This window comes from Primulina huaijiensis, chromosome 3 (assembly GCF_012295235.1).
Source record: "Primulina huaijiensis isolate GDHJ02 chromosome 3, ASM1229523v2, whole genome shotgun sequence".
Lineage (NCBI taxonomy): Eukaryota > Viridiplantae > Streptophyta > Magnoliopsida > Lamiales > Gesneriaceae > Primulina > Primulina huaijiensis.
Window position 1 is genome coordinate 3,146,269 of NC_133308.1, and position 19,638 is coordinate 3,165,906.

The window sequence follows — 19,638 nt, forward strand, 5'->3', positions numbered from 1 at the left end:
AATTTTGCACTCACAGGTCTATCCTTGAACGTAGAACAGAGATCCTAAGCACATCCAGAATCAAAACTGACCACATGCCAAGGAATAATTTTGGCATAAAAAGATATTTTTCATAGGTGATCCAAATAAGATATATGCGTCACAAAAGTGATTCATAAGAGACCATTTCATAGAAATCTGTGTGTTTTTTTAGTTCGCTTGCTGCATCAAAATCTATGGGGATCAAGATCTTTTGATTTTAGAAATTAGAGGTTTGCACATTTATTAATTAATATAATATTACTAAATTAGGACCAATTAACGCAATTCTTCACGTTGCAAATTAACACCGGGACAACTATTTTATGAGTAGGTCTCTTGTGAGATGGTCTCATAGATCTTTATCTGTGAGATGGGTAATAAAAAGTAATATTTTTTCATGGATGACCCAAATAAGAGATCTGTGTCACAAAATACGACCCGTGAGACCTTCTCACACAAGTTTTTGTCTTATTTTATATATAATATTATATATAATATTATTACGCAAAAATTAATAAGATTTTCAACTTTTCATTATCCATATTACCCATATTTTTCAAAATAAATATATAATATGAATAAATAAAAACTCAAACATAAAGTTAGATTAATTTCTCAAGCAAGTAATATATTTTACTAATTTCCCACATGAGTAATATGGATGATTTGCTTAATTTGGGCCATTAACAAATCCACCAGATTCTACGGATCATTATCCAATCAATCTACCACCCAGCGAGTGATATCAGATCCTCCCGCCAATCCCAGCCGTCCGTCCCCATAGACTTGATGATCAAAATCGACGGTTGTAATTTAACCTACTAAAAACTTCTCACTCTTCTTTACTCTCATAAATAGCAAACGTTTCAGTGTCATTTCCATAAATTCCAATCCACTGCTCGTGCTCTCCACACTCGCATTATCGGCCGTCTGCGGTTTTACGTCTTCGATTTCTCTATCCAAGGTTAGACGATTCTTCGTTATCGTTGTCGATTTCATGATCAGTATGGATTCTAATTTTTCTTTATTGGATTGTTCCTATATAGTTTTTCATTAAAAAAATTTATACGTGCTTTTGAATCCTGATTTACGTTTTTTTTTTGTTTTTGTTTTTGTTTTTTATGTATGTATGTTGTTCAAATTGAATCTGATTGTAGAAACCGGTGAAAATGGTGAAGAATTATCCGAGTGTGACTGATGAATACCTGAAGGCGATTGATAAATGCAAAAGAAAGCTCAGAGGCTTCATCGCCGAGAAGAACTGTGCTCCTCTCATGCTTCGCATTGCGTGAGTTTACGTTTTTTTATTCATTATCGTAACATGTTGTGGCTTAGAGAATGCATTGTTTCTAATTCTTATGATTCCATGGATAGATTCGGATCCGTTGATTCGCTATCCGTACATCTGTTTATAATTTGAAAATTGTGGTATGGATTTGTAGCTCGATATACTTATTGATTTAACTGTATGATGATTAACCAGGGATCTTTTAGTTGATGCAAATGTAATTTTACATGCATAGTGAAATTACATTTACATATGAACGAGAAATATTTTTAATTCCATGTTGAAAATTTTAGCTGTGAAATAATATTACAGCTAATAATTTCTTCGTCAGGATTGCGATAATTGTATATGAAATTGACAATCTTTTATTGCTTTAAAGATATCCCAGTGAGTCTCTACTCTCAATCCGGTGAAATTTAAAATGCTATCTTGGCTCAGTACTCATGTGCCCTTAGTTTTGGAAAAATAAGTCAGTCATCTTTATTTCAACTTGGCTGTTTGAAAACAATACGGACTCTGTATGAAAATTGTTGTCGTGGGTATTGGAAAGATTTATCTAGAAATAAATTTATTTGTTAAGTATGTTGCATTGCTTTGTTAATAGCCAATCGCAAGTTTTTCCCAATAATGAAAATGTGTGAATTATGATCGTAGATGGCACTCTGCGGGTACTTATGATAAGTGCAGCAAGACTGGAGGTCCTTTTGGGACCATGAGATTCAAGGCTGAACAGGGACATGGTGCTAACAATGGTCTTGACATTGCTGTCAGGCTCTTGGAGCCCATCAAGGAGCAATTCCCCATCATTTCATATGCTGATTTCTATCAGGTGCTTTTCGTATCGAGTCTACTTTCTATTAGACCTAGACAGCATTGGTTTGATAATTGAAATCTTTTATGGCTTTAAATTTCTCCTAGTTAGCTGGAGTTGTTGCTGTTGAAATAACAGGAGGTCCTGATGTTCCATTTCACCCAGGAAGGCAGGTTAGTAATGTTTTACTTGTTTTGATTCCATATAATTTTCTCATATCACTAGATTCTTCTGCTTAACATTGGCATTTCCTCTCAGCATGCCTAAAATGAGAGGGTACTTTGGTGTTTCATAAATTCTCTGTGGCATCTATTTTTTTATGAAGTTGAAAATGAAAATTAATGTTTTAACTGTATTTTTATCCCGTCGTGATATGGATTATTATGAGAACTTGATAGCCTCTTTGTTCTCATCCTTCGTGGAACTATCTGACAAGCATGTAATATTTATTCATGTTTATTTCCATTTAATATGATCGTGAAAGTTCTATCGATGCAACTAACGGAAGGATGATTTATAATCTCAGGACAAGAAGGAATCTCCTATTGAAGGCCGCTTGCCTGATGCTAGCAAGGGTGCGTAAAAAATGACTTCTGAATTTTTTTGTTGGTCATTCGGAAGCAAAAATGAAGTAACAAATCAATTGTTCAGTTGTAGCCAGATTTTCTTCTTCGAGGGCTGATATTTATTTGTTTCATAATCCAGGATGTGACCACTTGAGGGATGTTTTTGGCAAACAAATGGGTCTGAGTGACAAGGATATTGTTGCACTCTCTGGTGGCCACACTCTGGTTTGTATTCCCTGACTGTCTCTTAGTTTTATATATAAATTGTACTGGGAAAATGATAACTTCAACATACCAATAATTTATGAATGCTTTTACTTTAACACAGGGAAGATGCCACAAGGAACGTTCCGGATACGAAGGACCCTGGACTGCTAACCCTCTCATATTTGATAATTCTTATTTCACGTGAGCATAAATACCCATAAAACGCATTCATACTGTTTCACTATGACTAGCAGTCAAGCATTGTTGCCTGATTTGTTTTTGTTCATATCCGTAAACAGGGAGCTTCTGACTGGAGAGAAAGAAGGGCTTTTGCAATTGCCATCAGACAAAGCTCTACTTGTTGATCCCGCCTTCCGCCCACTTGTTGAGAAATATGCTGCGGTTTTTATCATCCCCTCCACACCAGTTTTCCGGTGCTATGAACACACTATTTTCTTTACTAATAGTATGTTGTCTTTTTAGGATGAGGATGCCTTCTTTGCAGATTATGCCGAAGCTCACATGAGGCTTTCTGAGTTGGGGTAAGGCATAGTTTTTAATTCCTGGTTGTTGATGGGCGGCTGATAAAAAAAAAACTAGTGATTTAAATTTTTTTATTTTATCTTGCAGATTTGCTGAAGCTTAAGCTGTGGGTTGTTGCACTGAACATTGAATAGATGACCTATTCTTGTCTGCCTTTAAGTTCTAACTCTGGGATTGAACTCCTTTGTGTTTCTTTTATTGTTGCACTGAACTTTGAATAGATGACCTGTTAAGTTCTAATTCTGTGATTGAACTCCTTTGTGTTTCTTAATTCTGATGGATGTGTTGGATTTCGACTAATTTAGCAGCATACAGTGGCTCTTGGTCATCTTTTTCCTTAAAAAAATATAAATAAGGTTGCAGAGTTATTGCATTTTTTCTGCCTACTATTAGTATCGGAAAAAGGAAAAAACGAAATATAAATCATGGATTGGATCCAACCGAGTCATTAATTCCAAGGGTTTTCATAAAAAAGGAACCTAATTTTTGTGCATTGGATTAAAATTTATGTTATATGCAATGTTTTACAAATGCAAGCAAGTTGTTGAAAAAACATTCTCGGCAATTTTGAAGATATTCGTAGAAAATTTTATTTTCTTTAATTTTAGATAAATAGAATAGAATTGTTGATTTCTTAAAAAAAAAAATAGTGAATTAATAGAAATCCTCATCAATAATTGCTTTCAAAAACCCTACGTGCTACCATTTCGGTATTTCCTTGGGTTAATTCGTCATCCATGATGCATTGGACTACTACTCTTTCAATATATCATTCTAGTTATCAATACATTTGCTTTGCGAATCGAACAAATTTTGGATAGGTTGGGTCCAAACATTGGCTTACCCAGGAAAATTAAGTCATATGTTTTAGAATTTTAAACTCTGAAATTTTTTAATATTTTAAATCGAGCTATCAAAATTGTTAATTTTGATATATTGCATAGTCATCATGCACACTTATACAATCACCGATAATATGACACTCACTTATTGGATGTTCAACTTTTCTATATTTCATCACATCTAATATGTGGGTGTTACCTCATCGGTGCTCATACAAGTATGCACGATAGGTGTATAATATATCAAAACTTCCAAAACTAATACCAAATTAATCTTAAATTTTCTAAAATTAACATATAAATTCTTTAAAAAAAGTTTGGGCCCCCTTGACTCGTATATCGTAACCAAATAAACACTTGTTTATAAATCATCAGTATCCACTTTTTTTTTTTATTCAGTTATTTTTATGTTGTAAATTACAAAGCATGAGTAACCAAATAAATACTTTTTCTTCTTAAAAAAAACGAAAATATAATCTACACTTTATCTCTCGTTAATAACATTCCATTTTCATGCATCTTTTATAATATACTTTCAAAAATACACATTTATTGATTTCTCTTAATTCCTAAAATAATTACAATTATATCACCTCAATTTTAAATCGCATAAAAAAGATATTTAATGCATTTTTCATTATCTCTTAAATAAAAAATAAGACATATAACTAAAATAAAAATAATATTTTTAAAAGTTTTGCACTAACATTTACAGTCATATTACATCCTATTTTGTGGTATGTGCGTATGCATGGGAGATATTATTATTTTTATTATTATTTAATAAGCAGAACTGCCTCACTTTGTAATTAAGGAATTTGCTTTTGACTTTTTTTTTTTGTATATTTTTTCAATTTATAATAGAAAAAAAAGATAAAATATTGAGACCACTTATCATCAATATTTTTCATATAACTTCATCAATTTATATTGTATTATATAAGGATCATACAATAGAACGAGGCACATTTACATGGCTGCTCTACTAGCCGAGATCACAAAGCAACAAGATATTGCACATATATCCTTTGAGTTTAATAGTGGAATCAAGCATTATTGATAATTATTGAACAGAAGAATAGAAAGATTTATTATTCTTTATAAGGTAGCATATGTTGGTCGTGATTAACTGCCCTACTAAGTCAGTCTAGATTAGAACAGTAGTTACAATGAAGAACAAGGATGTTCATAGTTGATTGTTTATGGTCAGTGCAGATTGTTGCTGAATTTTGTGCAGTCAAATGGTCCGATCTGATTGTTCTTTTTGACCTGAAAATCCAAAGAAGATGATTTTATATTATGGAAAATCGAGATGATGGCATGTTGAGGCCAAGTCACACAATCAATTGCTATGTATTTCATTTTCGCCGCCTTCTTTACTTGTACAAGGAGAACTCTCCCATCGCTAAAGAGCGTTCCTTTACAGATGTCATCCCAAACAAGCTAAACTTGAGTAGTGCTTTTTGGTTTTAAACAAATAAATTTCACAACAAGCCCAGCTAGGCAGGGGCACAAGTAAAGATAAAAGGGAATCAAGCAGAAAGCACAACTAATTATATAATTGAGAAGCCAGAACAATATCTCCGATTATGATAAAGTTTTTGGCGACATTAACTGTAGCAGGAAGAAGGTTCTCCACTCCCTTTTAAGTTTCAAAAAAAAATAATGGGAAAATGATAGCCTTGGAAAATAAGCAGTAATGCTATTGCAAACTAAAATAATTATTTTGGGCATTAATATCAAACTTGAGAAAAGAACTGCCAAAATAAGACATTCTATCATAGTTGTGTTGCTCGAGGAGTGGAGACTCTAAGATAGAAAAGGAGGCCATGCATACTGCCCCTGATAGAAGAGGCAAGCAAAGGGAAAGCAAGATAGATTAGGAGAGGCAGATGGAAAAACTGTGGTTCTAAGATAGAGTGTTGAAACCTTTTTCTAAAAAGTGTGACAAGAATATATCAGAACACTGAGCCAAGAAAGAAAGGCAATATATCATACAAACGTAATACATGGAAGAAAGCTCTGAGCTGATCCATGATTACCAAACTAGGTTGATAAAAAAAATCAATGTGCATTAGATTTGAACAGTAAGCAAAGCAAATTCGACGAACAAATATGATAAACCTTTTAGTTCAGAGAGTAAAGAGGAAAGGGAAACTGTAGGAAAAAAGATTAGCACATCTTTTCTTTCTTTTTTTTTAACACCACAACATAAGGTTTCAGATCGATAATAGGCGTTCATCATCTAAATTTCCTAATCAACTACACTCACCAAGAGAGATAAAGTGATGAGCAAAAGAAAGAGAGCTAACTTCCAAATTATGATCTGATATATGACAAATTTTTTTATTCCTTTTACATCTACAGAAGCAGCACATATTAAGTAGCACAACATGATATACACATTCAAAACAGAGAAGATAAAGTTCAAGGCATACCGGAGACCATGGGCTTGGCTCAGGAAGAATTTTATCGGGGGGTGAATTTTGTACAGCCCCACCCTTCTTGGTAAGGATTTGCTGTAGAAATTTCCATTTTTAGTCAATTGATAATGTCCCTCATGAATGAAGAGAAATGCATATCAAAGGAGCTTCATTACAATTTTTTAGCAAACTTAAGTTGAGCACTGGCATTGCTCAATGTCTTGTGATAATATATTTGATGAGTTAGTAATTAAAACCAATACAAGTGTATTCTGTTTATGTTCAAATTTTCATATGCCATTCCAAAGAACATAGTCAATTGACTTAAAAATCTAACTTAGATTTCAGAAAATTATATAAATAAAGCAAGCAGGTGAAAAAAATGCTTTAAAGCAATCAGATAGACATAGACCGCAAAATTTAGTGAACAATAAGAATGTAAAAGCAAAAGAAGCCCCAAAGGCAAAGAGCTCGCCATCAAGAATGTGCAAAATTGCCACGGAGTGAATAAGCATGGTAAATAAAACAAACACAAATATTTTGGCATCCTATAACCCTCGATATCTAGTGTGACCGACCAAGTCTGCCAAAAACTTCATAGCCATCTACAAGCATAATTTTGACCGCACATGTTACTGATTATTGGGGCCTGAAGTTTTGACGGCCTGCTTAACAACCAGCTAGCTTTGTAGAAATGAAACGTGTCCATTACACTTATGAAACAACAATTGTTTTTAATTGTCAATGAAGCTTTGCGAATGGATTATCTCAATGATAAAGAAGAAAGCAGAACTTGATAATTCTGGCCCAGTATATGCAGATGATAACTTATATCGACTTAGAACGAGTCCGATAATATTATCCTTTAGACAATAACATACTCCCTCCAAGGCTCCATGCAACAAAAGAAGTTTGGTTTTATTTTCGTTTCTTGAAAAGTCAGCATAACCTTTTTTTGTTATTTACTTATTACGGCCCTCGCCAAAGCCAGGCGGCAGAGTTAAACATTCAATGATAAGAAGAGAACAAAACTAGAAAGGAAAAGGGCGCTGCTACGAACAAGGATAAGATAAATCATACATTATAAATAAACTGTGAATTCGTGTAGGAAACAGGAGTTTACTAAAGGATCTAAAGTGACAATCTGAAAACGACACCCAACGATTAAGATGTAACATGAATTTTATCTCTTAAAACGAAAACTGGATCATTATTAAAAAAAACTCTCATGGATATGGTAGACAAGATTGTAAAGCAATTTAGCACAATTGTAAATAAAAAATTGCATCTAAAACCATTTCTCCAGCAGAAGGAAAAGTTGGTAACATTTTGGAGACAAAATGCATCTACTTTATGTATATCAGAAATGTCTGAAAAACAAATGACGGCATGAACTTACCTCTCCTGCTGCTTCAATGGCAGCCAACCATTCATCAGAAAATGCAATAGTGCTTGGCGAAATAATACACGGATGACTTTTTCCATTATGTCCAACCCCATCTTTTTTGTTGCTGTGAAAGAGACACGATGAAAACATTTAATTGTGCAAAGAAGACGAATTTAATAAAGAAAAGAATTGGCTATTAATGCTTACTTTGTTGCTAATGCAGATTTAGCTTTATCTTGGTCTGAGTTAGGACGTGATTCATGAATAGAATTAATAGTTTCTTGGTGAAATTCAATGGTATTGTCATCTGAAAAAGGTTCGATGCTTGCAGGATCTGTTATTGCATCCACAAAAGATGACCGACCACCATTTCCATCAGAAACATTGCAACATTCAGATTTTAAGGATAATTCTTTAGCAGAAATACTGGTGTCTTTCACAGCACCGAAATGCATGACATTTGACCCAGCAACAGCCGCAAATATACTGCCCAATGAATCATCTTCAAGGGACTCATCAGAAGCAGTTCTTTGATTTTGCAAACAATTTTTTATTTGCAATCCATCATTAGTACATAATATTTTTTCCTCTTCACTTCTAAATTTTGGCAATTCCAAATGCTCCCAACGTTCAATGCAGCATTCATTTAATTTATTCGTCTCTGCTGGCTGTGCAAGCATATTCCTTGAATCAGAGATATTTCTTTGGTTATCTATGTCAAATCCACCTTCCTGTGGTGACAAACTGGAACCTTCCAGATTCATTTGACAATCATCTTTTATCAATGGCATTGGCTTTGTCACCTCATTATACATATTTTTGGAAACTTCATGATCATTGGTTTTAGGAAATGAACCGCAAAGGTCTATCTCCACGGTCCCATTGCCCAGATAAAGAACCTCTGACATGTTTCCATTCGCAGGATCAAGCAACAAAACTTTTTCTGATTTACCATCCCTCAAATAGTCGCCATCATCCCCTGACCCATTAGCAGAAACCTCTGATTGCATTGTTTCCCTAGAAGGAATGTCAAGATCAAAATAGCTAGCTTTACACATATATATACCATCCAGATTGGAAGTTCTGTGGATTAATATTGGGGAATTGCCAACAAAATCTACCTCCGCATCTGTAAGTGATTGTTCGATCACTTCAACTTTATCAGAATTGCAATCATGCTTTTCAACCAGAGTTTGATGGCTGTCCATATTAGTTTCATTTAGTTTGTCTCTATCATTTCTGTCCAGGCCAACTGATGGATGTGTCTCAACAATTTCTTCTTGTGGAGACTTTCGAAAATATGTTCGCTTCTCAGAAAACAATCCATCACTTGTATGATATTCTTCAGTTATTGGTGAGTCCAGTTCAACTCTAAGACAATCATCTTGAATCAATGAAGCTTTTTCACTCTCTTTGATGTCATCACCAACCTCGGGAACAAGATTGACCTTATTCTTGGAATCTGGAATAGGTAATGCAAATATAGTGTCCTGAATATGAGCCTCTCCAGCTTGTAATTTATCATCTATTACTTCTATAGAATTTGCTTTTTCATCCTGACAGTCAGACCCAAAATCTGAACTTCTGACATTGGCTGGTCTGTGTTTCAAAGCTTCAGAGGTTGCCCCTTCATCACAGCTAGACCTCTGTAATCCCGACAATCCAACAAGCTCAATAGCTCTTTCCATTGTCTCAACACATCTCTTATCAATCTCAATGGGAGGATACTCAAGTTCATCAATCAGTGCCATAAATGGCTTACAACAATCGGCCTTACAGGTATCTTTACAGACCCCTTGCATCATTTTAGATTTCTGCCCTTTGTAATAAGTTTCATCTTCAAGATGTGTTCCAAAATCGGCATCAGAATTTGCAGTGGAAACATCAAATGTAATTCGTTCTTGACACGGTTCATCAACAGCCTTTTTTGCATCAGATTTGTGGATCTCATTGTTATCTTCTGCAGTCGTTTCTAGATTTCTCCATCCACTTCCACGTGATAGACTTTCTACTGTACAACTGTGGTTAGCCACCTGAAAATTCTCATCATTTATCTCCAGTTCACAATTGTCAATTTGTGGCCGAATTTCATAATCAACCTTCAGGAAATCCACATTCTCCAGAGATATAGTTCTGTTGTTTCCTTTTTCGTCGAAAAGATAATCAGTTTGTTCATCAACAGACTTAAAATTTTCCGCGAGAGTATCACACATTTTTTCAATATTCAAAGCATCACATAAAACATCGGCAGTGGATGGCATAAAACGTCGCGATCTGGGGCATATGGATGTGCTATTGCTCTTTATGCTCTCTGTGATGTTATTAACAATTTCCGGAATTCTAATCATTTTGTCTCGCAACCTTGAATTTCCAGGTTTTTGAGACCCACAAGCATCAATGTCTGCATCTCTTGAAGACAAGCTGTTTGACGCAGAAGATTTAGGCTGCACCAGAATCAGATCCTTGAAATATTAGAAATGTGGAGTCCTTCTGTAATGTATTCAACTTATAAAAGTCTACTTAATGAATCAAAATTGAGTTACCTGACAAAAGAAAGATAATGATGGTGATGGCATTCGCAAACCTGACGGTTTCATATTTTGATTCTGGGAAAGATATGTAATCCTTCCACTACTTTGAGCAATTTGAGAGAAGGAAGCAGAAAAAGTTGCAGATTGATCTCGACTCTCAGATGAATGCAGCATGCTGGATGGATAAACATTAGCTGCAATGTTTTTTGAACCAGAATTACAAGCTTTGTCACCCAGTTGTAGACTTGTATTGGCTGACGAATATCTATTGACTGATGAGGTACCCTGTGAAATCTCGAGTTAACGGTGTAAACAATTAATGTAGGATATGATACATACTCATCACCGTCACAAGTGGTGAAAGATCCAATGAAGTAAATTGGCTCAATGAGTTGGATATAACTAGTCAGAATCACAGAGCTGTAAGAAGCAGTTAGGTTCTTACAGAATTTAGTTCTGGATGGCAAGTTGGTTGCGAAGAACTATGTTTTGTTGCAGTTTGGTTCTTATGACTTTTCAAGGATATCTTTGATCCTGCATTCATTTAGATGTTTAAAACTGCAGAGATTATTGCAAATATGATGCTATCTGGAAAAAATATCTCAACAGCATGATATTACTAAGGGACCAATAATTCAAAACAATAAACATTACCAGAAGGAGCAATCAATATTCACTTGATCCTAACTATTTTGAGGTGAGAGAGAACAAATTCGGCTGGGAACAATTAAACTATCACTTAACAGTTACCTGGTTGAGTAATCTGGTTGTGCTTCAGATGGTTCACTCTGAGCGTGGAACTCTTAGTTGCACGAATTGAACTAAAGCATGTCACTGAACCAGGAACTTTTGGCAGCTTTAATCCCTTGGCTGCAGCTTTGCCAGCATTCACAGTTGCTGGCCTTTTTAATGTATTATATAGTTAAGGATCGTATATTTTCAAACTACCAATTAAAAATGATAACAAACCAAGACAGATCTAAAACATACTCAGATCAGATCCACACTTCAATGTATAAAAGTACTTAAAATTTTATGTATTTAAAGAAAGATAAGGATATGATGAAGGAACAGGATGAGGAGATTCACCATATCTCGACACAGATTTGCGGCCAACACGAGTTGAAACTTTGTGTGAAGCCTGAAAGTTCAGATGCGTTAGAATATAATTAGGCCAAATATAGTCTAAACTCTTCAATAGAAAGGGACTGTGATCAAGGAAACATAGGTACAGAGAAAAAAAAACCATAGAAGTTGATATTACAAGTTTAGAGGAAGATGAATGGGCCATTGCTGAAAAGCAATCTCTTATTCTCTCTTCACTCAAACCTTCATTTTTAAGTACTTTTAACCGATAATTTTCAAGTTGTTGCAGATCTAGAGGTTCGGTAGTGGGCTGGGAACCACCTGGAGCGCCTTCATCAATGACCGGCAATTCTCTACTAGATGCACCAGTAATCATTGAGAGTTCTAGAGGATCCAAAACACCTGACGAGATCAGTAAACTTTAAACTCCAGCTTCCAGTGAATATTACAAGTTCATAACAGTCAATTCAACAACAAACAGAAAAACATGGTCACCTTCTTCAGTGAAGAAAGCTCTATCCCATGCCAGACTCTTCCGTAAATTATAACCCCCTCCCCTTTTTTTCCTTTTCATCTGCAATGGCTCCATATTAAGCTTCGAGGTTTCAGATTTGTTTATATTGATGTTCTCTTTGCAGCAGCTACCTTCATTAGATGCAGGACTTGGGCTTGCTAAACCGTCAACAATTTCTGAAGATTCTAGCAGTAATGAGAGTAGGGAATACTTTCACCATCGTATTTGCTTCCAGTTTTTATTGTCATTTGGTATTTTTACAGCAGTATTAATTTAAGATGGAATCAATAAAATCAACCATTGATCAATAAATACTAAAGGCGTCAATTTTTAACCACTGCTTGGTTCAGGCCCATCTCCGATTAAATGATTAGTTATTTGTTCAAATGCTATTACCATAAGCTAAATTTTATCTGGAATAGATGACTATACAGGTAGATAAAAACACAGTATGAGCAAAAATTTAAAATATTCGTACACAAGAAATACATTCACAAAACATTTCCTCCCACGTATTAGAGAAATTCAATGTCTTGACTCTTCCATGTGTTACGAATTTTCTCCCAAACTCTCTACCGTGGTTCTCACAATCTGGTGAGTCCAACTTAAATCAGTTCACATACATGTGCATAAACCACGAGTACAGACAAGAAATACGAAAGTAGGATATTGAAACCATAATTGATAGAAATATTTGCATCTCCTTAGCTTGTCGAACCTTAAAAAAAATTGTTCAAATGTAAAACGCTTTGGAATCACGAAAAAACACATTAGAGGGATCAGAAAATGAAAACTGACTGCCGAATGGCGTGCGATTCTTCAATTCGAAAGGCATTGTTTCCCTCTTTCCATGCAAATTGGATCTGAAGATGAAAATGAGGGTTTCTAACTGGATTCGTTACCTACCCGATCTGGAAGCACAAATCGGAGTTCCATTTATAATTGGTGTTTTTTAAACGGGTGTGAGCGGGAATGTAACAGGTGAAAACGCGTTTAATATTGAAAAACGCGACTTTTTCATAATGTACAAAGAGCGCTGTCATCCCATCGGTCATTCTCTAGATTGGATTATCCAGAGGTTATGCAATCTTCTTATATATCAGGTGGCTAGAATTTTGGAAAATAGAATAGATGGGTTTTTAATGGTTAAAAGGACCCACCCACACGTAGTTTCAATCATCACTTTATTACCCACAGTAGGTTTTCTGGTATATTTTTATATACATGTATTTATTTTATTCCATTTTTAATTAAGAATATTTATCTTGTGAAACGATTTCACAAATCTTTATTTGTAAGACGGATCAACCATGTCAATATATACAATAAAAAAGTAATATTTTTGATAAAAAAAATAATATTTCTTCAACCCAAAAAGAATATTTGTTTCACAAAATTGACATATAAGATCGTCTCACATGGATTTTTCTATTTAATCAATAGATGAGCATCCACCAAATCTCTCACCGAGATGCTAGCAAATTTAATTAAAAAGGCGTTATATATTTTTTTCCTCACTTTTATATTTTTACGTAATTAATTATGATTATTTTAATACTTTTCTAGAAATTAAATATGAAAAAAGTCACAATTATTGTGTACAAAGATTATTAATAAGATGTCGAGCGTGTACAAAACTACTCATTTAATATATATTATATGCTGTGATACTGAAATTTAGTTGACAAACATTGGAAGGTGACAGCACCCACCAAGAAACTCCAAACTACTTTACAAATTCATTTTCCTTGATAGTCTATTTGGCGAGTCCTGGGCGTGTATAACTCTAGCTAATGTTGCATTCCCTGGAATTCCCACCATCATTGGAAGAATCATCGCCTGGATACGCTAAATCCAACGGTTCCATAGGGTCATCTTCATCACTTTCATTATCCCCTCTGTTATGGCTTCTTTCCATATACACCTGCGCTTGCCTCCTATGCGCGCGCAAAACACGCATGAGCACATCTGGAGTGAGTGTCACCCGTGAATTGTTCTCACGGCCTCGCCTATTCGCCTCCATTATCTATCCATACATACAAAATAAATAATCAGGATTTGATTTGGGGGTAGATCCATTTTAAACGTGTTGACGACCAGAGTGTCATATTTCGATCGCTGCATCACATTGGCATCGACACATGACAATTCAGCAAATTGCCCAACAAAAATAGCAGAAAATAGGATGGGTGCGGTGCGGTGCGGTGGCTTTGGAGGTGAGAGTCTTGGTGTTATGTATTACCTCGTGAACATTATCAGGCAGAGGGCTAATAGCATTTGAAGAAGGAGCCCAAATCTTTATGTTCTTTTCTATTCCACAAGTAGCAAGAACAGGGGTTTGAGGATGAGGTTCGAGTTGATTTAGAATATGTCGATCACCAGACATCAAACGAACAAGTTGGCCACCCTTCTTCTTCCAGATAAACAAATGACCGCAATCTGATCCACTCACGACATAATCATCATCGGGACCGAAGAAATTCACCCCCTTGACGGTTTGTGAGTTTCTGTGACCCGAATAAACCTGAGCATCAGCTAATCCTTGCAAGCGATCAGATGCTGAACGCACAGGGTTCTGACCAAAACCCATGTTTTTTTGAAACAAATATATGAGCTCGTCATTGTACGAGACAAGTAGTTCACTTGTGTTTGAGTAAGCCAAAGCTGTAATATGAACATCATCCTTCTGAATAAGGTGGTGGGCACAAAAGGAGTTGACGGGACTTCCAGCTTCAGTCCTGGTGTTGACTTGGTATTTTCTGATGTCGTAAACACGTGCATAAGCATCAGCACCTCCTACAGCTAAGTAATTAGGATTTCTTGGGTCGATAACAATGGCATTCAGCCCAACAGGACCATACGAATTCAGAATGTTTTCTGCAAAACTGGTGCAGTAGAAAAGCTTGGTAGAGGAATTGCTTCTTAGATCATACTGAAAAAAGAAATAAAGAGCACTGAATGATACAAAATTGAAAGCAAAGGCAATTTTCACTTTTGGTCATGTAATTATGGGGGTGAGATTTAGTCATTTTCACATCGAGTTGATGATATTTGCAGAAAGATATACCAACTCATAGATTTTTGACAAGAATAATTCAACATTATATCTGGGTAAAAACATCACGGTTAAAATTGATGATAAAAATATTTCATGTTAAAATTTATGTTAAAAAATAATAAATTGGGGATTGTGATGTAATTTTCTGAAAGAAGATTTAAACTGCATTCCTGCAGTTATATGATGATCAATTTTTAAGTTATTATTGACCAAACATTGTAAGAATAATCTCTCGGCTCAACTGTTATGAAATTGAGAATAAAATTCTTCCAAATGAATTTTTTTGAACAAGATTAAAAATTAGAAAGCTTACATGTCGGACAAAGGCATCCTCTCCACAGCTATAAAATATATAAGGGCTTCCTGGTTCAATAGCAAGCTTGTGAACACGACCCTGGTGTTTTGATAATCTTCGTGTTTCCACCGAACCATTCTCCAACAACTGGCTGAGCATTACCTGCATCAAAAAGCCAAAAATGCATTGTATATAGTAAGGAATACTGATCATTATACCGAAGACAGTGGAAGCATAATTTATTATTACCGGGATCATTAAAAGGCGATTTGCTCAGAACAGGTGTAGTGGGCTCTATATTTGACATTAATCTACTATTTATGAAGTCGTTGAGGTTTTCGGGAAATTCCGACATTTATTCATGAGTTTATATGTTTAGAATTCAAATCAAGACACTTTAAATAACAACATTACCTGGCAATCAGCAGATGAAGTTACAATTTGGCGATCATCACTGAATGGCATGATTCTAGCCTGGAATATGTTGTCCAAATGGCCAGATGGAAATGAAAATTTCAATTTTCTCTTCGCCCAGTCCCAGAGCATTACCTGTCTATCATCAGAACCAGACACAAGTAGCTCACCAGTAGAGTTGAAATCAATTGTATTTACACATCCACGATGGCCAGTTAGTTTGCCATACAAATCAATCTTCTCGATTAGGGTCTGTATGAAGAAAGGAAAAAGACTCTCTTTGCATTATTCACTCTCTGAAGCATAAAAGATATCAAGATTTCAAAATTCGAGATTCTAACAATTGGAAGGCGTTCGTGCAGCCAGGAAGATATTGATTAAAAATGAAAAATGATGAAAAGTGTGAACATATCATGCTGTTATCACAATACTATACAACAAATGCAACAAAGATATTAAATGATGTCAGACATCTAATCTTAAAGATGGATATGCAGAAAATTATGTCACAATAATGCAATTACGTGCAGCTGTCTTGTAGATCTTCAGTAGCCGCTCAAGACTAGCATCTTGGTACAATCACATATCTCGTGATTATTTGAAATAAATTAAACCAAACATGTCCCCTTCAGTACTTTTATCCTTTTGTTCAAATAAGCATTTTACTTCTTTGGGTTTAATCCTTAGAGATATGACTATCTAAAAGTTAAGCCTGCTGGATGAAATAGAGGAAAGCTTCTGGGAGAAATGGTAAAGAGAAAACACATGAGGTTCAAAAGAAAATTCAACAGGACTGCTATAGAACAACACCACTAACTGGATCTCAATATGTGGCAGCAAAAAGACATTGAAACAAATAAAATTTTTGTGCAAGACAGGTGTTAGATCTCTTCAATCACGGAAATAGACAACATTAGAGCCAAAGAAACCAAAAGGCAGAGATTGCATCAACTAGAGTGGCAAGGAAATGCTTTACTGCATGAGATTTATTTTGGCTACATGTCGCCTACTGGAGTTATGGGGAAGAGGAGAATTCATCTAGCAAACTCCAAATAATTACAGTAAGGATCTTTTCCATTCCAGCGACTTATCATTTAAAAAATTAAATGAGAAAAATAGAATGCAAAAGTTCATGACAACAGTTGAGAAATTTTTAGATAAGGTGATTGTGCAAAGGGGTAATCCACGACGTATTACCAAGTCAATCATTTATTTACACTTGTCAACGGTGACATACAATTAATCGCCCAGTGATACGATACCAATGCCAAAGAGATGTGTCAATTTAACAAAATGTCAATTATTTATTTTGATTTATTATATAGAAAGGGATTGCTCTAGATAAAATAGCTCCGTCTGAAAATTAATCAGTGGCATTATATTACTCTTAAAGAATCAGCTAGGATGATATTTGTTAACCTCAAGAGAGCTTAACATACTAGCCACTCTAATTAACTTAAATGTTGAAATCCTTGATGCTCATGCTTTCACTGTGATTTTAAAATCAATGGAAAAATTAACTGTTCGAATTCAATAACAAATCCCACTAATGCAGCAACACGTCACTTGTGAAAAGAGATCAACTATAATTGATGAATTTCCTTCAAAATGTAGAACCAAAAATCTCTGGCTTAATAAATATGTCCGTCATTAGTGCCATTCAAATAGTTGGTAAGATTAGAATCTACGTATTGTTTCCAAAGCCCTCAATCTATGATTGGCAAAAAATATGTAAAATATGGTCAATCCAATAAGTTAAAAATCGGTACGGGAACCATTCTATCTTGCTTCTTAAAGAAAAACATCATATAAATTACAATGTAAAACTCTTCTGGCTCGATGTTAACGTGATGATATCTACTTCGCTGATAAAGCCTAATGTTAAATGCATATATATAAGGTAATGTATAAGTTTTGTTTGTTCAGAAGGTAGGAAAATTGGCCTTTGTCTGGTAGAGAAGGAGCAAGGAATACAATCCCAAGAGCATCAAGAATTCAGAAAATACCCCAATCAGCCTACTCAATCAGTTTTAATAAAATACAATATCAAACTTTACAACTTGGTGCATCTATTCAAAACCAACATTGAACACTCTAAGAACTTTCATTTTCATACAATAAATAAAAACCTATTAATTGACCACAACCAAAGAACAAAAGCGTCATACCCAGATAGGAAAAAAAAAAAAGAAAGCCAATCGTGAAAAGCAGCAAACGGAGGAATTCCACACACAAACACCCGCGCGCAGAGTATTTCATCAAACAAATGTTCCCAACACCGCACAACCACTTCAGATTAGAGGGAAGCACCTGTGAGGCCGAGATGCGGCGCGGGAAAACCCTGGGAGGGAATATACTCAGCTCTCTTTTAAAGAATTCGAGCAACCCATTTTGAGAATTCTTGTATACTCCAGCCATATCACCTGAAATTCACATAACAGAGTCGGAAAAAAAACAAGAACAAGAACAAAAGAAAACCGAAGAAAAGATATCATTTTGGGTTCTCTGTGTTACCTATTTGCTACACACAGTAGAGGGACGGCAGAATTGAGATGAATAGTGAAAAGGGCAAGGGAATTTTGTCCGGAGCGCGTGGCATTTGTCGAAGAAGCAGAAAGGCATGCCAACACATAAGAAGATTTACTGCACTATATAAGATGATCCCCCATTCTGTGTGATTAATTTAGCTTTAAAAAGCATTGGGAAACCGTTTTCAACATGGATAATCCCACAAATCTGGGCCGTTATCTTTTGGGCTTTCAACACTCAAGCCCAACACTACTTTTAAAATTTTTAAGAGTTACAAGGAAACGTTTGCGATAAAAAAAAAATAATAATAATAATTATTAGTTTTTGGATTTAAAAACTCACTTTGTCTATTTTTTAAATATAAATTTTGTGTTAGTTTTTACTTAATTTAATTAAAATTTAAAAACAAGTAATATAGTGATTTTGATTTTTCAAAAATGATTATGATAAAATATTAGTATTAAAATTACTTATTTATCAAACACTATTTATTTGTGATTTTCAGTTTTTCACTTTTGTTTTCAAACACTACATATTTCTGATTTTTCTCCATTTCTTTATAATATATAAATTTAATCATTTCTACAAAACACAATCTTTCACAAACACTCCATAAATTTTATTTATTTTTATTTACACACCCGAGCTGTTCGGAATAGGGTTATGTTATTAAACATTCTCAATAATCTTTCGATCGTATCTAAATAGATATTATGTTTATATATGAATATGTTATGTTGTTCCATTCAATTTAGAAACTAAGATTCTCTTGCTATTTTTAGATTCATATTTAAATAATTTTAATTTAATTTATTATTTGCAACATTTTATCTTATAAATTAAACTTAGTTACTGTAATACTTCATTATTATATTAAAATCGTTGTTATAAAAAAAATACTTTCATTCATAAATTAAATTTATTATTGTTGAAAAATAATATTTAAATATGTGTAACAATTGAGTTCAGAGAAAAATATTATAAAGTATGTAGTGTGATAATTTTGAGAGTTTGAGATTTTTACTTTTTACCGTAAATTTTTAATTTTTCACAACACGTTATCAGCACGAAGCTCTAAAAGTCCTCCATATTTTTCCAAGCTCCAAAACAGAAGAAAAAGGTA

The 19,638-nt window shown here is 34.5% G+C and overlaps 3 protein-coding genes across 9 annotated transcripts; 1 reads left to right on the forward strand and 2 right to left on the reverse strand.

Annotated features, from left to right (window-relative positions):
• Positions 1-872: 872 nt before the first annotated feature.
• On the forward strand, positions 873-3,736 carry LOC140973093 (L-ascorbate peroxidase, cytosolic-like). 2 transcript variants are annotated; one of them, XM_073435660.1, is made up of 11 exons: positions 873-985; positions 1,179-1,309; positions 1,964-2,138; positions 2,228-2,293; positions 2,647-2,695; positions 2,826-2,911; positions 3,015-3,094; positions 3,193-3,295; positions 3,377-3,435; positions 3,524-3,583; positions 3,658-3,736. In XM_073435660.1, exons 2-10 carry the CDS (start codon positions 1,191-1,193, stop codon positions 3,537-3,539), a joined length of 753 nt encoding a protein of 250 aa, XP_073291761.1. In that variant the 5' UTR covers positions 873-985; positions 1,179-1,190; the 3' UTR covers positions 3,540-3,583; positions 3,658-3,736. The 2 variants fall into 2 exon arrangements, with proteins under 2 accessions (XP_073291761.1, XP_073291760.1); XM_073435659.1 differs by having other exon boundaries at positions 3,524-3,736.
• A 1,574-nt stretch (positions 3,737-5,310) lies between these two features.
• Positions 5,311-13,205, reverse strand: LOC140973094 (uncharacterized). Of its 4 annotated transcripts, XM_073435662.1 has the most exons (11): positions 13,018-13,205; positions 12,720-12,810; positions 12,201-12,395; positions 11,884-12,107; positions 11,370-11,760; positions 11,065-11,153; positions 10,632-10,904; positions 8,296-10,532; positions 8,101-8,212; positions 6,717-6,797; positions 5,311-5,547 (listed from the first exon to the last, which is right to left on the reverse strand). In XM_073435662.1, the coding sequence occupies exons 7-11, from the start codon at positions 10,791-10,793 to the stop codon at positions 5,485-5,487; spliced, it is 2,655 nt and encodes an 884-aa protein (XP_073291763.1). In that variant the 5' UTR covers positions 10,794-10,904; positions 11,065-11,153; positions 11,370-11,760; positions 11,884-12,107; positions 12,201-12,395; positions 12,720-12,810; positions 13,018-13,205; the 3' UTR covers positions 5,311-5,484. The 4 variants fall into 4 exon arrangements, with proteins under 4 accessions (XP_073291763.1, XP_073291764.1, XP_073291765.1 ...); XM_073435663.1 differs by lacking the exon at positions 12,720-12,810; XM_073435664.1 differs by lacking the exon at positions 12,720-12,810 and having other exon boundaries at positions 12,027-12,107; positions 12,201-12,404.
• Positions 13,206-13,810: 605 nt separating this feature from the next.
• LOC140973095 (uncharacterized) lies at positions 13,811-18,661 on the reverse strand. Of its 3 annotated transcripts, XM_073435665.1 has the most exons (6): positions 18,501-18,655; positions 18,297-18,409; positions 15,987-16,238; positions 15,591-15,734; positions 14,462-15,151; positions 13,811-14,245 (listed from the first exon to the last, which is right to left on the reverse strand). In XM_073435665.1, the coding sequence occupies exons 2-6, from the start codon at positions 18,402-18,404 to the stop codon at positions 14,006-14,008; spliced, it is 1,434 nt and encodes a 477-aa protein (XP_073291766.1). In that variant the 5' UTR covers positions 18,405-18,409; positions 18,501-18,655; the 3' UTR covers positions 13,811-14,005. The 3 variants fall into 3 exon arrangements, with proteins under 3 accessions (XP_073291766.1, XP_073291768.1, XP_073291767.1); XM_073435667.1 differs by having other exon boundaries at positions 15,987-16,264; positions 18,297-18,661; XM_073435666.1 differs by having other exon boundaries at positions 15,987-16,282; positions 18,297-18,661.
• Positions 18,662-19,638: the final 977 nt, after the last annotated feature.